Below are 27,168 nucleotides of genomic sequence, written 5' to 3'. Positions count from 1 at the left end.
CCAACCTCCTTCCAGCAATCTACAAATTTACCTATGTCTGCACACAGAACATTTCTTCCCATCACACTCACATAATGGAACAAGTAAACCTCCTATCTGCAGTAACCCTTTGGATTCATACATTCCCCTACCTTCTGGAGTATGCCTTGCATCTGACTTTCCCAATGCTCATCACAACATCAACATATGAACACATTCAGGTCTTTCCTCTAAAAAAACAAAAACATTAATTCTCTCCTTCTAAAGTTAATTGTCTAGATAGATTCTTCACAGCCAAACCTCTTGAAAATTTCTTTTCCTTGCCATCACTCACTTTCCAACTCACTGTAACCAGGGTCCCACCCTCAGCACTCCACAGAAACTGCTCCTGCCCCAGTAGCAACTGCCACTGGTGGCTTACTTGTCTCTAAAATCCCACAAGCCCTTTTCAGTTCTTCTTGCTCAATGCCCCCAATGACTTGCTTTGCTTCTGACAACTCTCTACTACTCACACTTTCTCAATACCACTCTAAAGGTTTTTTTAGTAACTTTAATTCCAGTGATTCTCTCTACTTTTTTCCAATTCAAGTACTTTTTTCTTCTTAACTTCCTTCTTTAACCAGTTTTTCATGGTTTATCATTTCAATAACTCTTGCCAATTCCCTTAACCTGCCTTAACATTTCCCTCACACCAATCTGGCAAAATCCCAACCCTGCATAAACCCAATTATCAATTCCATCATCCATCAGTGCCAAGCACCACATCCCCAGGTCCTCCAATGTTCATCTCCCACATGCACTATCCAGACATTCCCCATTCTCTTCAGATTCCAAAATACTCTCCTAAATCCCTGACAAATTCTTTCTACTTAACCAAGGGGGGGAAAAAAAAAAAAAAGATACCATAACACACCTGCACCCAACTCTAGGCCTTGATTAGGATTCTATGTCTACCTTCTCATACCTTTTCACAAACAGTCTTTCTCCTAGGGAGTCTACCTTTCCCACCAAACTGAATGCTCTCCTTAAACATGTAAAATTTTCTAATATCTCCAATGTAAGAATACAAAAACATATTTTAAAAAAACACCCAGGGGGCTTCCCTGGTGGCGCAGCGGTTGAGAGTCCGCCTGCCGCAGCAGGAGAGGCCACAACAGTGAGAGGCCAGCGTATCGAAAAAAAAAAAAAAATTTTTAAAAATTTAAAAACACCCAGGGCTTCCCTGGTGGCACAGTGGTTGAGAGTCTGCCTGCCGATGCAGGGGACGCGGGTTCGTGCCCTGGTCCAGGAAGATCCCACAAGCTGCGGAGTGGCTGGGCCCGTAAGCCATGGCTGCTGAGCCTGCACGTCCAGAGCCTGTGCTCCGCAACGGGAAAGGCCCGCGTATCGCAAAAAAACAAAACAACACAACCTCCCAAAAAACAGAAAAAGTCCATCAATTCCACGTCCCTCCAACCAAACAATCTGCCTTTGCTCTTTGCAGTCAAACTAAGAATTGTCTCTACTCGCTGTATCATTTCTTTACCTCCACTAGCTCCTCCAGCTACACCAATCCAACTTCTGCCCTATCACTTTTGGCAAAACCAACTAAGACCTCCAGGTTGATAAAAGCAAGATATATTCCAGGCTGCTTCTTACTCATCCTCTCATAGCAGGTTTTCACAGGGCTTCTGAGCAGGGTTGAGCAGGCTGTGGCCTACACAAAGGTGCCTTACAGAAGAATGAGGTGGGATGAATGAAAACTTCTTTTTAAAATCCTTACAATAACTTGGGCTCAGATCCTGAGAATTCAAAGTAACCAGATTCTTCCCTTCCTTTGGCTTATAGTATGTTATAGTCTGTATTTCTTGCTGCCTCTCTGGTTCTGCTTTTTCAGGAACCTTTGAAGGCTTGCTCAGCCTCCTCTACCAAATACTAAATCTTGGAGTTTCTCAAAGCTTGACCACAGGCCCTCTATGCATCTCACTTTGTACTCTCTCCCGCAATCCATGCCAATGGCAGTACTTATCACCCATAGGACATCGACTCCCAAATCCAGGCCTCCATCATATATGTCCACTCTGAGGTCCAGACCTATAAACCCAACTGTTTAAAAAAACAATCTTAATGTTCTAATGCCTCAAACACAACTGGCTCCTTTCTTCCTGGAACCCCCATTTTAATAAATGGTACCATCATCAGGTATTTTCCAATAAATGGCACTATTTGGCCAGTCAGACACAGTATGTTTCCCACCTCCAATTCTCACCTCTCTCTCACTTCTCCTCCACAGTGCAACAAAAATAATTCTTATGAAACACAAATCTGATGTCCTCCCACTGCCCTTTATCATCTTATGTACCTTACTTCCCTTTTCAGCTAACTCTCCACACTCTTGTAATCCTTTTACATTCTATGCTCCATCCATCCCAATCTTTCAGTCACCTTGCTCAGCTCGTCTGCCTGGAACAGCCTTGTCCTCAGCACTCGCCGACCCTAGCTAATTTTTCAATGTCCTTCAAGCTTCAGCTTTCCTTCGCAAAGTTTCTGATTCCCCTGAGGGTGACTAGGAGTCCCTGCTATATAAGTGCTTCCAGAGAACCTAATAGTTCCCTTAGCTCTTACACCATTTGAGAAGCTTATTTAACTGTGTTCTGCCAGGAGACTGTAAATTCCAAAAGGGCAAGAGCCTGTTAGCGTTGCTTATCATTGTACCCCTCATTGCCTTGATGGCACACAAATTAGTTGTTGACTAAATGATTGCCTATTCTCACAATTGAGGCCTTTCTCTTGACACTGGAATGCAGTCCCCTAACCTAACCCAACACTAAGTTTTCTTCAACATTCAACCTAGAACCCATACTCCCTAATCAACAATATTTTCTTGGTTATGTTCTACAACAAGAGCACTAACTAGGAGTAATGACTCCAAAAGGCGAACTAAGTAAGATAGTTCCAACCCTCTAAGAATTTACAATCTAGAATAAAAAGAACTGTTAGTATAAGTTCCAATTAGGAGTATAAAATGTTCTGTGCTTTCAGAAAGAAAAATAAAATAAAAATTCCATCATTCAGCCCCTTCTTCAAACTCTTACAACACTCAAAGAGAGAACCACACTAGCTTGCACTTTAGTAGTTATATACTAGCTTCAATTTGCCCACTAGTTTGAAAAGATGCTAGTATTGAAGGCAGAGGTACTGTATTATCTAATACCACACACCTTTCATAGGGAAAGGAAAACAGTATAGTGGTTGCTGCATGGAGAGGGGTGGGGAACTGAGGAGAAGATGACCTTGGATCAAAATCCATTGTGATTAAGTAAAAATTTTGTCTTCTAAGGTAAAACTTTATATAACTAAAATATGGTCTATACATATGATCTTAAGAATAACTTCTCTGAACACAAAAAAGAAGCCAGTAATAGAAAGGGATGGCTTCAGTAATATATTTAAATGATTCCAAATTTTTAAATTCTACTTAATATGCATTTTAGAAGTCTTATTTATTTTTGTGCAAAGGACACTATCAAATGAAAAGACCACTCATAAAACCAGAGAAAATACTTGCAAATCATATACCTCATAAGAGAAGTGTCTAATATCCAAAATATACAAAGAACTCCTATAACTCAACAAAAAGACAAACAATCCAATTTAAAAATGGGCAAAAGACCTGAATTGATACATCTCTCTGAAGACATACAAATGGCCAATTAACACATGAAAAGTTGCTCAACTTCATTAGTGAATAGGAAAATGCAAATCAAAACCACAAACAGAAACCACACCCACTAGAATAGCCAAAAAAATTTTAATGGAAAATGTTGTGAGAGGTGGAGAAATTGGAACTCTTGTACATCACTGATAAGAATGTAAAATGGTACAAAGGACTTCAGAAAACAGTTTGGCAGTTCCTCAAAAAGTTAAACATAGGGCTTCCCTGGTGGCGCAGTGGTTGAGGGTCCGCCTGCCGATGCAGGGGACACGGGTTCGTGCCCCAATCCGGGAGGATCCCACATGCTGCGGAGCGGCTGGGCCCGTGAGCCATGGCCGCTGAGCCTGCGTGTCCAGAGCCTGTGCTCTGCGACAGGAGAGGCCACAACAGTGAGAGGCCCGCATACAGCAAAAAAAAAAAAAAAAAAAAAGTTAAACATAGAATTACCACATGATCCAGCAAATCCACTCCCAGGTATATATACGCCCAAAAGAACTGAAAACAAATGTTCAAACAAACACTTATAGGTGTATGTTCACCACAATACTATTCACAATAGCCAAAAGACAGAAACTCAAATGCCCATCAAAGGATGAATGGATAAACAAAATGTGGTATACAACAGATAATTATTCAGCCATACCTACTATAACAAGGATGACCCTTGAAAATGTTATACTAAGTCAAAGAGGTCTGACACAAAAGGTTACATATTACATGATTCCATTTATATGAAATATCCAGAATAGGCAAATCCACAGAGAAAATAGATTTGTGGTTGCCAGGTGCTGGGAAGAGGGGAAAATGGGGAGTGACCGCTTAATTGATACTGGGTTTCCACTTGGGGTGATAAAAAGTTCTGGAACTAGATTGTGGTCACGGTTGCACATGTTATGAATGTACGTAATACCACTGAATTGTAAAATGGTAAATTTTATGTGTATTTGACAACAACTTTTTAAAACCTTATTTATGACATTCTTGAAAAGACAAAATTATAGGGGAAAAAAGACCAGTTACCAAGGGCTGGGAGAAGTTGACTACAAAAGGGAGTAAGGAAACTTGGGGTGGGGGAAGGGAAGATATGATGGAACTATTTACAGCGTGATTGTGGTGCTCATGGTTACAATACTATCTGCATTCCTCAAAACTCAAAGAACTCTACAGCATATAAACTAAACCTCAATAAATCTGACATATAGGAAAGAGTACATTTCTTTACAGTAAAGGTATAAAAGTAAAAGAACATTGATTTATTTTTAATAATTCGATATTTCATGTCTTATATTGCCTGCCATATTTTGTAGCCATTCTCAATGGAAAAGCAAAAATGTAGCACTGGATGCTCTCCAATGAAACCAAAGACTGTCAGTGTCTGAATTAATCAGGCATGAGAGCTGGAACTTTAAGCTAGGGAAGGATTAACCTAGCCAAGGTACAGAAAGAAACAAAACAGTGCACTTAAACCAGTAAAAGACAACTATTACCTAGACTAATAGTAAAAAAGTTCCAAATTTCTAGCAAGATAGTAATTTTACTCTTTAGCAATGCTTGAGAAATGCCTGAGATAAGTCCTGATAGCACTTTATTTTTTTAAAAAAGAAACACCCTGTAAATTCCTAATATTTTATTGCCTACCCATTTTGATAGCTTTCAAAAAAAATTTAAAGAGTCAAAGCACTGTCGCTGTCAAAATCAGAAAAATCATTGCCTGAGAGACAGGCAGTCCACTTCTAATTTATTTCACGTATTTAAGTATTATGAGGTTCTGTACCTCATCTGGCATAAATTCATTTCTTACTAGGCATTAAGAATATTGATAAAAGGTGGTATGCTTTTAATCTCCAATACAGATGTGAATTCAATTTTCATCATTTAACAAAACAAAACAATTTTGTTAATGCTAAATAATCGTTCACCTGAAGGCTTCCGAATCTAAGGCACCACGTTAACTGGACTCACTTTCTTCTGACCTTTATTTATTTATTTTATGGTATGCGGGCCTCTCACTGTTGTGGCCTCTCCAGTTGCGGAGCACAGGCTCCGACGTGCAGGCTTAGCGGTCATGGCTCACGGGCCCAGCCGCTCCGCGGCATGTGGGATCTTCCCAGACCGGGGCACGAACCCGTGTCCCCTGCATCGGCAGGCAGACTCTCAACCACTGCACCACCACGGAAGCCCTGACCTTTATTTTTAACCCAAGCTAGTTTACAGCCTTAAATAAAACCCTGCTTCAGCTACCATTTGCATCCCTTATCTTCCTCTTTTGTCAGCAAGTCCTGGAAGTACTTTAGAAACATCCCATTCAGCCTGGGAAATTGCCAAGATTGAAAGGAAATCTCTTACTGCGTGACCTCCCTAGCAAAGGAAGGACAAAAAGACTGAAAGTCTACCAAGAAACATGTCCCAACCCCTCACCCTCACGCAGACTCTCCAGTTATATGCCAAACATAGCCACTTAGGACACAGAATATTAAGAATCACTAAGAGTTAAACACTAAAGAAATCCTAAAACGAAGTCTTGAGACCAGAGGGGGACTCTAATCTAGGATAGGGCAGAGTGTTTTATAATATAAGAAATGTGGCGACCATCTTTTAAAAAGTCCTGGGGACTTCCCTGACGGTCCAGTGACTAAAGCTCTGCACTCCCAATGCAGGGGGCCGGGGTTTGATCCCTCGTCAGGGAACTAGACTCCACATTCCGCAACTAAGAGTTTGCATGCCGCAGCTGAAGATCCTGCAGCCGCATCTAAAAGATTCCACACACTGCAACGAAGATCCCACCACAACCAAATAAATAAATATTTAAAAACATAAAAAGTCCTGAAAACTGGGGTGGGGGGGGGCAAAACAAATAAGTAAATAAAAATCAAAAGTCCTGAAAACAGGCAAATAACGACTGCAGAGTTATTCTGATAAAGTTCCTCTAATGGACTCAAGCATATACCCAAGGGACTAACATGCTTGTGAGATTCTCTAAGAATTACATATTTTAAATTTTCCCTTTAAAAATAATCCAAAAAAGCACTGTGGTACAAAAATGTACTGTGTAACAGATAACATCATTACCACTTTTTTTTTTTTTAAACAGGTCGTTAATTCCTATCTGTTTAGAAGATGTATGTAGAAAAATGATGTGGCTGCCAAAAATCACTTGTAACACATCAAGAAAAAGTAAATACTAGGCAATTTAGACACAGGTATTTTTAAAGAAAACTATTACCAAGTTAGGCTCTACTGCCACAATGGTATGGTATACCCTACAAATCCTGGGCAGAGTCAAGGATGCGGGCATCGAAAAAGCAATATTCTAACATGCACTCCTTAACATGTAACACATCTTAAATATAATGGCAAGTATGGAAAAGACACTGATTTTCATATTCCACACATGATTCTCAACAGAGGAAGACATTACCAGAAATATCTTTAGGCCATTCTCAAATCAGACACATGACCCCCAACCCCAACCCTCTTAAATAAATACACCTTAGAGAGAAATCTAAAACACCTTGGTTCTATTTCTAACTTTACCAACATAATTATACGAAGACAGCAAGTGGATTTTTAAATGGACTCTGACTCCTTTCAACATGTCCAGTAACTCCTTTAGGACCTATCTCCTTAGGTATCCTGGGGTAGGAAATAACACTATTAAACACCAAACTGGTAAAGAAACATACTACCTGTAATCAGTGGTATCATGGTAAACCCTCCTACTTAAGCATTGGAACCTCTTTTTCAGAGGTGATGTTGAACAGCCATATCCTCCCCTACTTAAACATAAACAAATAAAAATGTATCATAGATAAATCTCAAAAGACATGGGCTCCTAAATGAAACAGTTGGGAAAGGAAGATATTTTTCACAAAAACCAGATTACCCTTCTAACTGCAGAAATATTTATTAAATGAAGACAGTTTGGGGTAGTTATTGAAATATTCTAGTAAGCAGCAATCAAGCGCCAAGAAACAGCACTCCAACTGTGCTCAGCAGTGGCCAGAAATACACTGAGGTATTTAAAGTATTTAGCTATAAGTTTGAGAAAGCTATGAAACAGTTCAAAATCATCACTTAAGCCACTTTAAACTCAAAAGGCCTATACAAACCCTATCTCTTTCTTTTGTTACATTTTACACTAAACACACTTGTATCAGATCGATTTAAGTGGTATAAAATAAAAACTTTACAACGAAAGAGAAAAATCAATGTTTCTAGATATGAAGTTCCTTAGGAGACAGTATTTACGCATTTTGAGTAAATTTATAGTGCTATAATGTAAAATAGTACCAAAATCTCATGAAAGCTTAATACTGTATATACACTACATAATGATACAAAACTTCGTTAATTCCTATCTGTTTAGAAGATGTATGTGGTTCTTCTTTTTTTATGTATTTCAAACTATTACACTGCCAGAGTCTATCCTTTCCATGATTCCATGATTTCCCTACTCCCTTTAAAACAAACATACATACGTACTAGAGTAGGGGAGAAAACGCAATGCAGCATTCAACTGATGTTCTTTTAAGAATCAGTTCTTAAATTCCAACTGTATAATGAAAGTTAAGCAAGGTACAAGCTACCTTTTAACCTACCCTGTCTCTATTTAATTCCATTTGCACCTGCCCTACAATAAATGCAGTCAGAAAGATTAGATTATTTTTGCTGTCTCACAATTTCAACTGGTATCAAGTTCTTAAAGTGTGAATTATAAGATATATAGAAAAAATAAAGAATGATACAGTCAAATTCCTCATTGGCCAACTTGAAACAGGATGACAGCCTAATGGAAATTTTCATTCTAGAAGCCTGTAAGTAGAAAATGTAAAAAGAAAAGCCACTACTATACTAAGGATGGCAAATGCCATACCTAATAGAAATTTAATAATTATATGAGCTTCCAGTCATATATCCTCTAAGACACTTGACATAAATGCCCTTCATGAAACTTTTAGAAGTTACCACACACACATACAGACACACACACTCTAGTACTTAGAGTTCTAGAAGAGAAAAATGAAATTTGAACTAGAGTGTGGGTGCATGTGTGTAGTAAATTGTAACTTTTTGAGGAAGAGATAAAAGAGGGAGGTTCTTTAAAATTCCAAATTTGATTCAGATGTGACAACATAAATATCATTTGTATAGCATTTTACAGTTTTGAAAGTAATTTCCCAAACTTTATCTTTAACCCTCACAACTCTGCAGTCTTAGGGAATGCATCCCTCCTCAGAGGGACAGCTGGTAACGTCAGTACAAAAGACCTCTGTCTTCCCATTCTTAGTCCATTGCTATTTTCATGACACCAGCCTCTCCTAAGACAAATATTTGTAAGGGATCAAAACTAAAAATGCACACATTCTTAAAAATAAATATACCTTAGAGAAGAATCTAAAACACTCTGGTTCTACTTCTAACTTCTCCAATGTAATTATACTAAGACAAGTGGATTTTTAAATGGACTAAAAGAGCAGGGAGAAGAGCACTGTGGTGTAATTTTCACATCTTCAATAAGATTACAATAAAAACATACAGAATACTAGCATTATAGTAACTATACAAGATAGGCCACTTTAATTAAATAAAAGGCTGCTTTTACAAAACTTTGTCTTATAGTCAGTCAATTGATTACCACCCCCCAACACACTTTTATTAAGCATAAGTTCATCTTTAGTTTCAGTATTTTCAAAAAGGAACAAGATACCACATATGAAAATTACGTCAATATTTCAAATAATGACAATTAATCATTTATAACAGAATTCTAACTCAAGTCCTGCAAAAACAATACAAACTGTACCTCAAGGTAGATTCCTCTAAACCAGACTAATGAATAGATACTAAATCTCAAGATTCATTGTCTTACTTCTGGAAAACCATTTTCATTTTTCTTCACATTTATCAAAAGAATATAAGGACAGGAAGAAAAACAATCAATCTTTTTAGGAAAGAAAATCCAGGATGTGTTTTCTTTCCAATTAAATATGCATTAATTCATCTGTACAATACTATGTGATACTGGTGATCATCTTTGGATCTTTTTAATCATCAAATCAGAAGAGAGTCCCATTCTACAGAGAACAGACAAAAAGTTCAACATTTTCCCTCAAATTAATAGATTTTTCTGCCTAATTTCTGGCAAACTGCAGGAAGTCAACATACACTCTGTCATTAGGGCAATGAGTCTGAATTTCCAGTGTCAGAATCAAAGCAAAGAGACTGGAAATAAAGTGATATATTTCAGACAAGGATTCCAGGGTTCATATTACTAGGAATATAAACTAGGGAGACCCTTAAGAGGCAGGATAGCGAGAGTCATGGGTTGCTTCAAAGAACTAAATATTCCAAGATGAAAGTTAAAATTTCAAACACACACACTGACACACACACTCCATATACACACATCTTTTTAAATCAGAAGATTAAAATGCTAAAGAGGAGACAGTAAAGATAATTTTTCAATTAAATTTAAATAAGAGGGAAAATTTTAATTCAAAGAACTTCAGTAAAAAACAAGATTGTTGCCAATGCTGTTATATACAGAGGAAAAACTAATACGTGTCACTATATAGTTCAAGACATGCTTATTAGTGAAGGCTTTTGCCTAATCAGCAAAAGGTATTAATCCATTAGATGCCACCCAAAAATAAAAATCTAGTAAATACTAAGTTCAACAATTTTTTAAAAAAATCTGCAGACATATACATATAATTACCTTAGGCCACTGCAGAGCTTGTAATAATTTTCTTGTAGACCTATAAGAGCACTGCTGAGGTGCTTTATTGATGATAAAAAGGGTAAAAGAAAAAAGTAGTGCCTTTCCTTATAAACAAAGAAATAGCAGAATTTAGTAAGTTCCATACCAAAAAGCAATCTACAATTCTGATACCAGAAAGTCTTTTTTTTTTAAATTTATTTATTTTATTTTATTTATTCTTGGCTGCACTGGGGCTTCGTTGCTGTGCGCGGGTTTTTGTCTAGTTGCAGCACACGGGACTCTCATTGCGGTGGTTTCTCTTGTTGCGGTGCACCGGCTCTAGGCACCACAGCTTCAGTAGTTGTGGCTCACGAGCTCTAGAGCGCAGGCTCAGCAGTTGTGGCACATGGGCTTAGTTGCTCCGCGGCATGTGGGATCTTCCAGGACTGGGCTCAGATCCGTGTCCCCTGCATTGGCAGGCGGATTCTTAACCCACTGCACCACCAGGGAAGCCAGAAACTCCTCTTTTTTTGGGGGGGGGAGGTGGGGGGGCTGTGTGGTTTGTAGGATCTTAGTTCCCCCTCCAGGGATCGAACCCAGGCCCTGGCAGTGAAAGCGCCAAACCACTGGACTGCCAGGGAATTCCCCAGAAACTCCTCTTTTGAAAAAGATTTTTAAGTAATAAACACAAAAAGTCCGTAACAGGTTTTTAAATAATAAACATGAGATCCTAGACATGCTATGAGTAGCAACATTAACTTCCTAAGGAATGATTTCTAACAGGAATACAATCTCCTTTCTTCAAAGGGTATGAAGATTAATATGAAAGAAGTAATTCACTATGAAAGAAACCTGTTGATTCTGGAAAATTTGGATTTCAGTCATTCCCCAATCAGCAGGCATACAACTGGCAAGAGGTTTGTTTCCTCAGGCCTTCTAATGGAATGTCAAAAGAGGCTCAACCCACCCAGTGCTTAACTTTTTGGTGATTAGACTGTTTAAATAATGTACAAATAGATACAACAGATATGGGATAAACTGTCAATGTGTAAATTAACTTTATGTGAACAGAGTATTTCTTCAAGATGGATAAAACCTATGAATCTTAAATGGCCACAGTCTGATCTGGCCACCTCAGTCCACTAGAACATTGTCCCTTTGAACCTGTACAATCACCTTACTTAAGTTGCTGCCTCGGGCTAACCGAGCTGCTGTACAAGGAACAGTTCCTCTCAAAATGCCTCCTACAGTTACAGTGTTCTAAGCCCTGCAGTTAACTCTAAACACAAAAACAAACTTGCAGAATTCCATTTTCATGTATTTACTTGAGAAAGGACACTCAAATTTAGAGTGTTTACTATTTACTGATGCACTGGTAGGGAAGAAGGGATACAGAAGTAAAACCATTATACAAGATGCATGCATACATAAAGGTTATGTCTTACTGGGGAAGACACAAAAAAACTCAGATAGTGAGTGTTATTAGAGAAGCCTGGTGCTTCTCACTGAGGGGGTGCACTTAGGCTGAGATAGCATGAAAACACCCAGGTCAAGCACTCTGAGAAGAACAATCTATGCAGTAGCTACACAGCAAGAACAGGACTTGCAAAGGCCCTTAAGACAGAAATGAGTTTGGGGAGTGCTTTAGGGCAAGTACACAGAACAGTAGAGAAAATGACAGGCTCAGCCTTCAGGGACAAACTAGTTGGGAGAACAAAAAAAGGTTGAAGTGATAAGCACAGTCACCTTTCATTGCAGACCTGTACCAAGATTTGGAAAGGATCACAGAGGGCAGAGGTAGGGTAAGGATCTTAAGGGAAGTGCAATGTTTAGGTTGGGGAGAGGACAAAAAACAGAGCTACCAATGGTAGGTTCAAGAGGGAAGAGAAAAGTCCGTGAACCTGTAGCTCACAGGAATAAATTTAGCCAACAAACTTAGCAGAGCTCTTCTGTGTTCCAGGACTCAAATGCCTGAAAAGGTTAACAGTGGATCCACCATCTGAAACTGTTTTCACAAGGATCTTCAGATATTCCAAGTTTGTTTATAGCAAAAGAGGAATAACAGAACTATGTTGAAGATGACGAGGTTATCAATCTTCAGAAACCATAAGTTGGTAATAAATCATAAGATAATATTCAAAAATTTCCTGTCTATAATAACTTTTAAGGTAAGATCCACACATACACTCTGCCAGGGTTTTTGGTTTTTTTTGGGGGGGGTGCAGTGGGAAAGGAAGTTATCCAACTGCAAAGTCATTGTGTATCTGTATCTTGATCAGGGTTATGGTTACACAGGTGTATACATTTGTCAAAAATCACTCAACTTAAGACCTATACATGGATAAATTTTATCTCAAAAAAGTAACAAGTTCAAAAAACAATTCAACTAAGAGAGAAAAAGTACCGTCAACTCATACAAGATGGAGCAGAACATAATAAAAACATATGCATACACCTGAAACTAATATGTTGTATTTCAGTTATACCTCAATTTAAAAAAAGAAAAACACAAATGTCTCCCTAAAAATTTAATAGGTTACATTCTACATTAAAAAAAGTAATAAGCTGGAGTATTTCATACAGGAATTAAACCACAAAATGTCTGCAACCTTCACTGTTAGACCTCTAAACAAGAGGGGATGTGTTTTATTTTCTAGTCCCCAAAATAAAATGGATTCTGAGAAAACTTTAAGATAGCCAAAGACAGGTAACCAGAAAACAATATGAAGAGACACCAAACAAATGACAGCTTGTGTGAATCTATAAAGGGAGGTCCACTGAAAGCCGCCTCAGGGATTTATTTTAGGTGATTAGCATTGGGAAAGAAAATCAAGTAAGCAAGTGCCAAGCAGTGAAAGCAGGAAAGCCTAAATTTAAAAGTTGTGAGAACTCAGTGTTCACAAAAAAAAAAAAAAAAAAACCATCAACCACACTCCATTTTGTGTATATGATCATCCTATATAATGTAAGTGTCCTAACCTGAATTGAAGTGTGAGCAGATAAAAAGTATCACTTTAGTGATCACCCTCAATCAACACCAGATAACAAATAAGGGGCTCTTGCTTATGGAAATTCCATATATTGAGCTGAATACTTTTGTCTGAATTTAAACCATGAATTATAAACAATATTCAGGTCCTCAACAGTCTCTTGTCTAGACGGTTCCAACTGCCTCCTACTGTGGTTACACACACACACACACACCTAATTTTAATCTTCCTCAGTTATGCCACTTCCATGCTGGTAAAACTTCAGTAGTTCCCTAAAGTCATTCCAAACACGTCCAGTATGATTCAAGACCTACAATACAGCCCCACTCCAGCTCTTAAGCTTCATCTCTTATTTGTATCACACCTCACAAATACCCCATCCTTCTAACCAAACTGGTAACATTTTACCAAGGACAACTTGCATTTTGCCATTTCCCTGCTTTCTTCTATTTTTTGATCCCCCCCCCCCCCCCCCCGCAAATTTACTGTCAAAATAGAACAGATCAATTTCATGGTCCCACTGCCCCCTACTCAACTGTACAGCTTTCCCTCCTCTGACTCTCCAAGTTTTAAACTGTAAACCACATATAAAAAGAATTTTACCAAGAATTATATCACAATTAATATCCATATACTGCTTTACCTTTTACAAAGCCCTTTCTTATCCCCCATACTAACCGATAATCTCCTTAAAGACAGTAGCTCTATTAGTCATAAAAATCCCTACAGGATCACTATTTCCTGAATTAGAATATTTTCATTGAATTAGAATATTTCACAATCTCCTATTATTTAAAAAACCCTTCAGTTATACTCCCAACTTAAAAAGGAACCACAACAGAAGGGGGAAAAGGGTCCAATTTAAAGATAAAATTGCCATATGTTTCATAAGGATTATATTTTATTCTATAATGGAAAAAATAAACTTTCCCCCCAAATTAAACACCCATACACAATTATCTGGAACTCCTTAATGTACATGAAAATCTGTGGTACAGAATTGGCAACCATTAAATTCTGTTTAACTAAAGCTCTATTTATAGTTATAAAATATGTAACTCCACTTAATTTCACCCTTTATGTATTTCACTATATTATGCACCTATGGACATCAGACACTACAGACTCATAAAAGGCTGAATAGACAACTCTAGTTTCAAAAATCCAGTTTCTCACAATGTCAGACATACTAGTTTTTGGCTTTTCTATCTTCACAGCCCTCTTCCCCATCTTTTGGTCTGTGACAATGGAGAATGAAGGTATTTGTACTTGTGAGAACTTCAATCTGTCTACATTTTACCAAAAATAGAAGCTGTCTTTAATATACAGTTTCATCCTTTTAGAACTGTAGAAAGATCTTAACACTAGGCACAGTAAGATACCCAAGATATATCTGTTAAACAAATAAAGTCTTAAGATGCCCAAGTGTAGAAGTAAAATTATGTGTTTTCATTTGACAACGCTCCCTCTTGCTTGTTGAACTAATCTATATTTGACTCCAATGTCAAATCGGTCTTGTCATCTTGGAGAATTAAAATGAACAATATAACAAATTACATACTTTTTTTTTTTTTTTTTTTGCTTCACCGCCTGGCATGCAGGATCTTAGTTCGCCAAACAGGGATCAAACCCGCGCTCCCTGCAGTGGAAGCCCAGGAGTCTTAACCACTAGACCACCAGGGAAGTCCCATATACACTTAATTTTAAAACAAATCATTCTGATCTCTATCTTGATTGGTGCACCCAGAAGATTACTCCCCAAAATAAAGTCAAGAAAAGGAGAGACTGGTTAGTGCCAATAATAAAACCACTCATTTGCCTAATCATTCTTAAATGTTAATGGAGGGGCTGCGCTGGTGGCGCAGCAGTTAAGAATCCCCCTGCCAATGCAGGGGACATGGGTTCGAGCCCTGGTCCGTGAAGATCCCACATACCACAGAGCAACTAAGCCCGTGCGCCACAACTACTGAGCCTGCACTCTGGAGCCCGCGAGCCACAACTACTGAGCCTGTGCGCCTAGAGCCTGTGCTGTGCAACAAGAGAAGCCACTGCAATGAGAAGCCCACGCACCGCAACGAAGAGTAGCCCCCACTCGCTGCAACTAGAGAAAGCCCTCGCACAGCAACGAAGACCCAACGCAGCCAAAAATACATAAATAAAATAAATTTATTAAAAAAAAAAGTCAATGGAGAGTACAGCGAATGAAAACGAAGAAAATGCTTTCTGCTAGAGGTATGCTTTTAGCAAAGGTGGGCTTGCTCTGTTGCCACATGACACTAGTCTATTCAGCCACCTGGAACACTTCCTGTCAATACGTGTGAAGTATCAGGTGTGGCCATCATTGACTCAACAGTTGGTTTCCAGACTAACTGACAAACTAACACTAAAAGAAACCAACCAAAAATTGCTTTTTTAAATCCTACTTTTCAAAAAGACTAAATCTAGTAAAATAGAACCCAAAAAATCAGACAAGGACTGGTACAGAAAGGCAAAAAAAAAATTTTTTAAACCAAAATGACTCTGATGAGCCATACGGAATCTGTCTGCATTTGAAGATGTTTAGAAAAACAAACCCCCATTTAAGCAAGGGGAAAAATCGAGCTCCATTCTGTCAGTTAACTGGAGTCTGTCACCTTTCTAAAGTGAAGAGGGTACAGAATAACAACCTCAAATTTAACTCATGAAAATTTATGACTTGGCAAACACCTGAAGCTTTTTATTGGCTATTTAACAAAACAATTAGGCAACAGTGCAAAGAAATCAAGTTTTGCTATGGCGTACTGTCCATACTTTTCTATTCCCTCTTCTACAAAAAAGTCAAGTATTTCCAACATCCTAATCAACTGTTACTCCATGTAACCAAGGGTATCTCACAGTATCTGTCTACCTAGGCAGTAAGTTCTGAGACTGTGAAACAGCACAGCTTCCAAGAATGCATACATCCTCCCCCACACACAGCCAAGAAATAAAGTACTTGAAGAAAAACAGACAATACTAATAACCCACGTACATATTCCACAACTATATAAGCCATTCTGCTTCATACCTGTCAAATTAAGCCAGGTGATGTCAACCCATAGCTGCAACTGGGCTACTCCATTTATTTAGAAACACAAGCTACAACTTATTCTTTTCCAGAAGCTCCAGGACTATTTGTGAAAGACACTTTATTTAGTCCTCTAAAGGGATACTGTGTACATTCTTTTACATATGCTGACCACAGTACTGAAAAATAATGGAAAATCTACTGTCAAAGAGTTCTCAAATGTCAAATTCAAGCTCATTTATCATCTAATTCATTAGATGCAAAAAAAAATCAAATTTCACACATTTCAATGAACATACAAAAGAATGTCAATTACAGATAAAGATACCAAAACTAGTTAACTGATTTTATGTAAAGCAGGCATAACCCCTAAGTAGTAAAGAACAAGTAAAACTATGCTTTCAAAACATTTTTTTTTAACTACTTATCTCAATTCTAGGCTCAGGCATTAACTTTTAAAGTCACCTAGTTATATACACCCGATCTCAACAGACACAGGATTTGGGAAGGCATATTAAACAGAATGAGATGTGTACCACTCAGTAGCCAAAAGAGCATTTTGATTTTTCTATCAAGTATTAAAGTGTTACCTTCGAACATCTTACCAAATTATTTCCAAACACTGCTGGAATTACATGAAACCATCAAGAAGCAAAAGTCATCCCAACAATGTGTGTTTGTCTAACATTTATTTGGCCAGTTCCTGGACAATCATATGGCAAGTGTGCTTCAAAGTATGAGAGCTCCATGAATCAACTAACCCCAAAATATTATATACATTTAGGAAGTTTTTCTAGGCACTGGGCTAAGTTCCAAGATAGTCTGAGTATTACAAGCACTTATTCAGTAAGAGAGATAAGAATAAATTAGTCCTAAATTAGGTACAACTGCCCCATGATTAATCAGAAAGACACGAAAATTAATTTTTTTTAAGAACTCGATGCTCCGCAGGGAGTTTCCTGGTGGCCTAGTGGTTAGGATTCCGTGCTTCCACTACCGAGGCCCAGGTTCCATCCCTGGTTGGGCAACTGAGATCCTGCAATCGGCCCGGGGTGGCCAAAAAGTGGTGGTGGGGGCGGGGGGGGGGGGGGGGGGGGCGGAGAACAAAACTCGATTCTCCTCATATACTCATTTCCAACTAGGCCCCAAACCTGTCTGAAATCAAATCAAATTCTCTACTCCTCTAAGCAACTGTCCGTACAAGTGTCCGGGTATGAATTGCTCTCCGCCAGAGTAACTGCCCCTGCACTTAGGGAAAACTTCATTTCCTAGTACCAGGGTCGGTCGGCCCCATTAACACAGTCACAATCTAGTCTCATGCTCCACAACTATGCTGTTGTCAGAGTAATGCCTTGGAGTGCTGGGTTTTGTTTTGTTTTTTTAAATATTAACACGTGGGGGTCACAGAAAGGATCCCAGTTAAGGAAATCTTTCACGTGGGGACTCAAAGGGTTAAAGATCAGGGAAGTTAATGGGTAACAGAGAGGGTTCCATACTCTCAGGATCCCCCAACTCATATCCCAACTTGAGGGCAAGGTGGCAAGTAAAAAGTGCCCCCACCGCCAGGTCCCCCTTCCTTCACCCAACTCCTAGGCCAGTGCCTTCTCCCGGCGCCCTGGCTCTCGGCTCCAGCCCCCAAGTTGAAATGCAGGGAGAGGGGAGGCATTTAGGCCTCGCCTCCCAGCGGCCTTCCTCCCCCGGCCGGGGCGGGAGGGGACCCAGGAAGCCGCGCCTGGTTCCCCGGGGCGGGGGATGGGGTGGGGGGAGGAGGGTGGAGAGCCTAGGCCGCGCCTCCCACCCCGGCGGTCCTAGGCCTCGGCCCGCCCGAGGCGGGGCCCGGGGTCGGGTCGGCGGGCTGGGCGCCGGCTCACCCACCTGGGTTGCCAGTCATTCCAGCTCCGCGGGTACTTGGTGCCGCCGCCGCCGCTGCTCAGCCGAGACCCCGGGGCTCTGCGGCTCATTACCTTCCCCGACACGACATGGCCAAGCGCCGCCGCCCGAAGAAGCGCGAATCGCCGCCCGAACCGGCCGCCGCCGACACTCCGCTCCGGCCCGGGGCTGAGGAGGAAGCCGAGCAGGAGGAGGAGGCGGCGGAGGGCGGGGGAGGCGGACGGCCGTTCCGGGTTCCGCCTGAGCCCGCAGCGCAGGACTGGGAGGTGGGAGCGGCGCGGTGAGAGGGAGGCGGAGGAAGGGGAGGCGACGTCTCTTACAGGGCCGTACACGGCCCGCGACGCCGGGGCGCAGGAGGAGGAGAACAGCGAGGAGGAGGCGGTGGCGGCGGATCCTCAAGCTCACACAGCCACGGCTACCCCACCTCCCGACTCCGCCCGCCGCGCCGCCGCTGCCGCACGGCATGCTGGGAGCGAGGGGCGGGGCCGAATCGGAAGGGCGGGGCCTGGGCGGGGCCTGGGGCGGGGCCGGGCTCAGCGAGCGGACGATCCTCCCGCGCCCTGCGGTATTCTGCACTATCCGCGGACCTCGCCGAGGTCTGGCCCCGCCGCAGGGGATCACGGGAGAGGGGAATCTCCGCCACCACTCCCACACGCACACCCTCCCACATAAGCCCGGGAAAACACCTGACCCCCTGAGGGTCAGGCAGTAGGTGTAAACAAGCATCCAATTAAGAACCTGGGGTGCCCTTGCTGGGGGCGGGGGGGCGCGCGCGCGCACACACACACACACACACACACACATACATACGGAGGCGTGCCTTTAGGGTTCACGTGCCTCCACGTTCCTCACCTTCTACGGTAAAAAGTGGAAATTAAAAAAAAAAAAGAGGGTGGGTATCTATTTACCCAGCCAACACCTGAAATGCCCATGGAGTCCTGACACCTTGACCATTTCTTCACATTGCAAAAAACTAAATTAAATAGAGAAAGCGGAGTACTCTCGAGCACCAGACCCGATTCCCTGCAATGTGAGATATGCTCTGAAATCCTCTCACCGTTACACTTGCCCACCTTCCCCTCCAAAAAGAGTCGGGGGGCTGGGGGGCAAACCTGAGCACTCTCTCCCCCACAGCGACAGTCTGCCAGAAAGACTTCACTAAAGCATCTGATACATGATGTGAATGCAATCCATATACATTGAGAAAAGGTCAGCAAGATGCACATCGAACAGGTAACAGGAGTTACCTTTGGGGAGGATAGTAAAAAGGATCTTACCCTTGTCTGCACAGAGGGTCTTAACCTATTTTATGTTGCAAGAAGAAAGTCTTTATATGTTGCTTGTGTGATTTAAAATGGTTACCAAAAGTACTTGAGATTATGAGGTGTTACACACTCATCCCGCTTCAACCCTGGGCTCCTTTCTTGTGCCCAGCAACCCCTCATAAAGGTATGATCCTGCCAGTTCTAGAGGATAGAAAGTTAGATTTTCAAAAGCACTTTTCTCCCCTCTCCCCTCCACCCATTCAGGAAAAAAGAAACTCCTCTGAACTGGGGCTATTTGACTCAACACAGAAATTCCCACTAGGTCAGACCCAAGCATGGTCACCCACATGTGTAAAAAAAATTTTTTTTAAATAAAATACCTGAGTGAAGAGAGATACATCTGGAAGGTACACACTCTACCCTGAAATTTGCCCTGGGTTCCCCTGCACTTGCTGTGAGGAAGGATCCCACCAGTTGTAAACGGGGCCCTACAAGAGGTATCTTTTCTTCCCTACTCTCTGATGAAGAGAAAAAGTCCCTCTTGAATGGAGTCCCAAGATTAGGGTCCCCTCACTCAGTATGGTTCTCTCTGGAAAATTGTTAATCCTGCCACAAGTTATTTTGGTTTGTTTGTAGTTAATGTCTAATTACATAAGCAACAGTGAACATATTGTCCTCAAGTATGTTTTTAATGTGCAGCCTAATCATGATTTATTCTTTCATTCAACATTCAGCAAAATTTATTGATCATCTACTAACCAAGCAGTTGGGGACAGGGACAGAGATCCAGACTCAATCCTTGTCCTTAAGCAACTCTGGGAGTAGAGGTCAGAGAGATAGATCTATTATTAGAAATGTCTGGAATTGTTATGTTTGCTCAATCTCCCCTCTCTCCACCAACCTGCAAGCCTGTCTTGCAATCTGACTAAAAAGGCCCCTTCCCCCAAAGCCTTTTCTTAATTCTAAGTTTTGACGATTCTTGGACCTGTCTTCCTCAGATCCTTTCCTTTTTGTGCTCCAGGTAAGTTGATGCTCTCTTCCTCTTTGGGACCCTCAGACCCATGAACAAATGGCTGATGTAGCCAATTAATCATTTTGACTTGCTTCAACAGTTGATTGCAACAAAGGTGCAGTGATGACCAAATTATGTCAATTGTTCAGATTCCAAAATGATTCCCAACAGAATAATCAGAACCTTAGACCCCTGAGAAAAATGTCAGGAGTCCTTTAACCTTTTCAAATTACAGAACAACAGCAGAGTACTTCAAGGAAGGGCTCTGGGTTCAAATTCCAACTCCACTTAAGAGCTGAGGGAGCATCAGCAAAGCTCCTGACTCTCGCAGTGCCCCAGGTTCTCATATGTAAAATGAAGATGATAATATTAGCACTGACCTCTTGAGGATGTTGAGAGGATTAATAGCGATCTTGCATGTAAAGTGTTTTTCACAGTGCCTTCCACATGGTAAGCAATCAAAAAAAATTACCTAAAAATCAGATTCACCACTTCTCTGAAGCACGTGGCTATTTGGATAATATTTGACCAATGAAGAAAAAGAATAAAAAAGAAAAGTAGCTGGCAGGGGTTGTGCCCAGTTGCTCAAACAATTCCCTCTTATTTATCATTGTTTTTTCTACTTCTTTCATGGAAATGATTAACCCTCAAAAACAGTGTTGGCACAGGGGAAGTGTGAGGACATAGGAGGTGGGTGAGTGTCGTTTGGCAGCAACTTCCTGGAAAGCAACTTAAGAGTGTGTATCCAAAGACTTAAAATTAACGCCCTTTCCCCCACTAATTCTTCTCCTGGGAAACTATCCTAAGGAAATGTGCCACATTACAGACAAAGTGATTTTCTTAAAATAAAAATCAGATCATGCGAACATCCTACTTAAAATGCACCAATGGCTTCCCATTCTTAGGATAAAATCCAGACTCATCATTACTAAGAGCCTGTAAAAGCTGGCTTCTCCTGCATTGCAAACATCCCAGGGCTGCTCATACCGAAAACAGGATCCTAACAATGGTTCTAAAGTTTGTCCTTAGAGTAAAATGCCCTCATGTAGGCTGTACCCCAATTAAATCAGGATCTCTCAGTGTAGACTTGGGCATCAATACTTTTGACTTCCCCAGGGGATTCTAATATGCAGCCAAGATTGAGTAACACCACTTTTGAGCACCTAAGCACTGAAAAAGTTATTGAGGACCCCACCACATCCTCACCTCCCAATACATGTGAACTATAAAGACAATTCTAAACCACTGAGAAGAAAGAATTAAAAGCCCGGTTTTTCCCATGATGACTACTTGGATACTTAAAAATATATACACATCAAATATGATCAACTCTGAAAACTTTCCAAAATTTTTTCTCACTTCTTTTAGTAGTTTTGCTTCACTGGTTCCATTAGCACTCCAATAATAGAGACAGAATTTCAGTTCCTGAAACACACTTAGCCTCTCCAGCCCCTGCACTTTTTTGTACTTGCTGTTCCCTCTGCCTGGAATGCCTTTCCTACCTTTACTCCCATCAAGGTTGGTACTGGGGTAAAGAGTGGAGCGCCTCTGGGGCCAAATTTAAGGAGGCACTCACTCTTGAGGTTGTCCAAGTGCCAACCCTGCACTTGCACCAGCCTGCGAGTGAGTGCCTCCTTAAATTAGGGCCTCTAGGCACCTCTTTTGTCTCACCCTAGTCCTGGCCCTCTTTTCCTGGCCCATCTCAAGTCTTTTTTTTTTTTTTTTAACATCTTTACTGGAGTATAATTACTTTACAATGGTGTGTTAGTTTCTGCTGTATAACAAAGTGAATCAGCTATATGTATACATATATCCCCTCCCTCTTGAGTCTCCCTCCTACCCTCCCTATCCCACTCCTCTAGGTGGTCACAGAGCACGGAGCTGATCTCCCTGTGCTATGTGGCTGCTTCCCACTAGCTATCTGTTTTACATTTGGTAGTGTACATATGGCCATGCCACTCCCTCACTTCATCCCAGCTTACCATTCCCCTCCCGGTGTCCTTAAGTCCATTCTCTACGTTTGCATCTTTATTCCTGTCCTGCCCCTAGGTTCTTCAGAAACTTGTTTTTTTTTTTCAGATTCCATATATATGTGTTAGCATACGATATTTGTTTTTCTCTTTCTGACTTACTTCACTCTGTATGACAGTCTCTAGGTCCATCCACCTGACTACAAATAACTCAGTTTTGTTTCTTTTTATGGCTGAGTAATATTCCATTGTATATATGTGCCACATCTTCTTTATCCATTCATCTGTCGATGGACACTTAGGTTGCTTCCATGTCCTGGCTATTGTAAATAGAGCTTCAATGAACATTGTAGTACATGACTCTTTTTGAATGATGGTTTTCTCAAGGTATACCATCTCAAGTCTTCTGAGAGGTTTTCCCTGAACTCCCTGCTCAAAAAAGCTGGCCAGTGCCCTTTCCAGGTGTGTTCTATCACACACCCTATTTCTTTCCTTGGTAACACCCATCACCATCTGCAAGTATTGTGTCTCTTTGCGTATTTATTATCTGTCTCACCCTTAGGATATGAGCTCTGTGAGATTCAAGTCCATACCTGTCTCACCTTTACCGCCTCCATCCCCAGCACACAGCACAGCACCTGACTCAGAGTAAGCACTCAAAAAATAGTTGTTAGTGGAAAGAATGAAATGGAAATTAACTAAGATACGGACCAAGATTGATACAGAAGTATTGGTCTCAGTTTTACTTATAAATAGCACACACAAAAAAAGAGGAGGCATTATTTCAGTGTCCAACAGTAGGAAACATTAGGAGACGGTCCATTCGTACTTTGAATTTTCTTCAGATTATTAAAAATTATAATTATGAAGATTTTAATGGAATCGGGAAGATATTATGCTTACATGTTTAAAAAAGAACATGAAATAGAGAAATGCAAATCAAAACTGCAATGAGGGGCTTCCCTGGTGGCGCAGTGGTTGAGAGTCTGTCTGCCGATGCAGGGGACATGGGTTCGTGTCCCGGTCCGGGAAGATCCCACATGCCACGGAGCAGCTGGGCCCATGAGCCATGGCCGCTGAGCCTGTGCGTCCAGAGCCTGTGCTCCACAACGGGAGAGGCCACAGCAGTGAGAGGCCCGCGTACCGCAAAAAAAAAAAAGCCTGCAATGAAGTATCACCTCACACCAGTCAGAATGGCCATCATCAAAATATCTACAAACAGGGGGACTTCCCTGGTGGCTCAGTGGTTAAGACTCCGTGATCCCAGTGCAGGGGACCCAGGTTCAATACCTGGTTAGGAAACTAGATGCCACATGCATGCTGCAACCAAGAGTTCACATGCCACAACCAAGGAGCCAGCAAGTTGCAACTAACGAGCCTGCCTGCTGCAACTAAGACCCGGTGCAACCAAATAAATTAAATAAATAAATATTTATTTTAAAAGTCTATAAACAGAGACTTCCCTGGTTAAGAATCTGTGCTTCCACTGCAATGGACATGGGCACAGGTTCGATCCCTAGTCAGGGAATTGGGGTCCCACATGCCATGCAGCATGGCCAAAAACAAAGTCTACAAACAATAAATGCTGGAGAGGGTGTGGAGAAAAGGGAACATTCCTACACAGTTGGTGGGAATGTAAATTGGTACAATCATTATGGAGTACAGTTTGGAGGTTCCTTAAAAAACTAAAAATAGAACTACCATATGATCCAGCTGTCCCATGTCCCATTCCTGGGCATATATCTGGAGAAAACCATAATTCAAAAATATACATGGGGCTTCCCTGGTGGCGCAGTGGTTGAGAGTCTGCCTGCTGATGCAGAGGACACGGGTTTGTGCTTCGGTCCGGGAAGATCCCATGTGCCGCGGAGTGGCTGGGCCCGTGAGCCATGGCCGCTGAGCCTGTGCGTCTGGAGCCTGTGCTCCGCAACGGGAGAGGCCACAACAGTGAGAGGCCTGCGTACCGAAAAAAAAAAATACATGCACCCCAATGTTCATAGCAGCACTATTTATAATAGCCAAGACATGGAAGCAACATAAATGTCCATCAACAGAGGAATGGAGGGGACTTCCCTGGTAGCACAGTGGTTAAGAATCCACCTGCCAATGCAGGGGACACGGATTCGAGCCCTGGTCTGGGAAAATCCCACATGCCACAGAGCAACTAAGCCTGTGCGCCACAACTACTGAGCCTGCGTGCCTAGAGCCTGTGCTGCACAAGAGAAGCCACCTCATTGAGAAGCCTGCACACCACAACGAAGAGTAGCCCCCCACTCACCGCAACTAGAGAAAGCTCACGCACAGCAACAAAGACCCAACGCAGCCAAAAATAAAATATAAATTAATTAATTAATTTTAAAATGAAAAAATAAAAAACAGAGGAATGGATAAAGAAGATGTGGTCTATATATACAATGGAATGTTACTAAGCCATTAAAAAGAATGAAATAATGCCGATTGCAGCAACGTGGATGGACTTAGAGATTGCCATACTAAGTGAGGTAAGTCAGACAAAGAGAAACATTGTATAATATCACTTATATGCAGAATCTAAAAAGAAATGATACAAGTGAAGTTATTTACAAAACAGAAACAGACTCACAGACTTAGAGAAAGGACTTCTGGTTACCGGGGGGGAAGGGTAGGGGAAAGGGATAGTTAGGAAGTTTGGGATTGACACGTACACACTGCTATATTTAAAATGGATAACCAACAAGGACCTACTGTATAGCACAGGGAACTCTGCTCAATATTATGTAAAACCTAAATAGGAAAACAATTTGAAAAAGAATAGATACATTTATATGTAAAATAAAGTAAAATGAAATAAAAGAGTGGCAGAACCAAAAAAAATAAAATGTGGTACATATATACAATGGAATACTACTCAGCCATAAAAAAGAATCAAATAATGCCATTTGCAGCAACATGGATGGACCTAAAGATTATCATACTAAGTGAAGTAAGTCAGACAGAGAAAGACAAATATCATATGATATCATTTATATGTGGAATCTAAAAAAAAATACAAATGAACTTATTTAGAAAACAGAAACCGACTCACAGTTTCGAAAACAGACTTATGGTTACCAAAGGGGAAAGGTGGAGGGGAGGGATAAATTAGGAGTTTGGGATTAACAGATACACACTATTATATATAAAATAGATAATCAACAAGGACCTACTGTATAGCACAGGGAACTCTATTCAATATTCCATAATAACCTATATGGGAAAAGAATCTGAAAAATAATGGATACATGTATATGTGTAACTGAACCACTTTGCTGTACACCTGAAACTACCACAATATTGTAAATCAACTATACTCTAATATAAAATAAAAATTAAATTAAAAAGTAAAAAATAAATTAAAAACAGCATGAGATCCAAATGTGAACATGTGCTATGACCTCAGCTCAGTTAAAAAAGGGAGGGGAAGGTTTTATAGAAAAAAGATTAGAAAAAATGTATTAAATTTACTTAATATTGATATACTGTGATAAGTGGGATCACGGGTGATTTTTTCCCCTGCTTATTGCTCGTTTTCTAATTAAAATATAGAAATAGTATTTGAAAACACAAATTTTTTTTTTTTTTGAGGTACGCGGGCCTCTCACTGTTGCGGCCTCTCCCGTTGCGGAGCACAGGCTCCGGACGCGCAGGCTCAGCAGCCCTGGCTCACGGGCCCAGCCGCTCCGCGGCATGTGGGATCTTCCTGGACCGGGGCACGAACCCGTGTCCCCTGCATCGGCAGGCGGACTCTCAACCGCTGCGCCACCAGGGAAGCCCTGAAAACACAATTTTAAGGAACTTCCCTGGTGGCACAGTGGTTAAGAATCCGCCTGCCCATGCAGGCCACACGGGTGCGAGCCCTGGTCCAGGAAGATCCCACATGCCACGGAGCAACAAAGCCCTTGCATCACAACTACTGAGCCTGCGTGCCACAACTACTGAGCCTGTGAGCTGCAACTACTGAAGCCCATGCACCTAGAGCCCGTGCTCTGCAACAAGAGAAGCCACCGCAATGAGAAGCCTGCGCACTGCAAGGAAGAGTAGCCCACGCTCGCCACAGCTAGAGAAAGTCCTCGCACAGCAATGAAGATCCAACGCAGACAAAAATAAATTAATTAATTAAAAAGAAACACACAATTTTTTTTTTTTTTTTTGTGCTACGTGGGCCTCTCACTGTTGTGGCCTCTCCCGTTGCGGAGCACAGGCTCCGGACGCACAGGCTCAGCGGCCATGGCTCACGGGCCTAGCCGCTCCACGGTATGTGGGATCTTCCCGGACCAGGGCACGAACCCGTGTCCCCGGCATCGGCAGGCGGACTCTCAAACACTGCGCCACCAGGGAAGCCCGAAACACACAATTTTTTTTAAAAAGCTAAAGCATTTGATAAATACGTGTTGAATGAACGAACAGAGAAACAATACTCTTATGTGGCAGTGACCGACATAGAACAATTAAATAAACTTTGGCCAAGGCATAGAGTGTTAGCTCTAATAATGGTGACCAACTCTAGCTAATATTTATTGAGCATTTGCTAATGCCTATTTTACTAATTTACTTCATGGAATTCTCCAAAACCACGCTATGCGGTAGGTATCTCTGATGCCAAG

The 27,168-nt window shown here is 41.2% G+C and overlaps 1 protein-coding gene across 1 annotated transcript in view; it reads right to left on the bottom strand.

The window, feature by feature from the left end:
- SMG1 (SMG1 nonsense mediated mRNA decay associated PI3K related kinase) overlaps positions 1-18,370 on the bottom strand; it is a 93,749-nt gene extending 75,379 nt beyond the window's left edge. The window contains exon 1 of the mRNA XM_065892945.1: positions 18,285-18,370. Coding sequence (XP_065749017.1) covers positions 18,285-18,370 — 86 coding nt within the window. The remainder of the gene's footprint in view (positions 1-18,284) is intronic.
- Positions 18,371-27,168: the final 8,798 nt, after the last annotated feature.

This window comes from Phocoena phocoena, chromosome 15 (assembly GCF_963924675.1).
Source record: "Phocoena phocoena chromosome 15, mPhoPho1.1, whole genome shotgun sequence".
Classification (NCBI taxonomy): Eukaryota; Metazoa; Chordata; class Mammalia; order Artiodactyla; family Phocoenidae; genus Phocoena; species Phocoena phocoena.
This window is presented reverse-complemented; position numbering and strand designations above follow the sequence as displayed.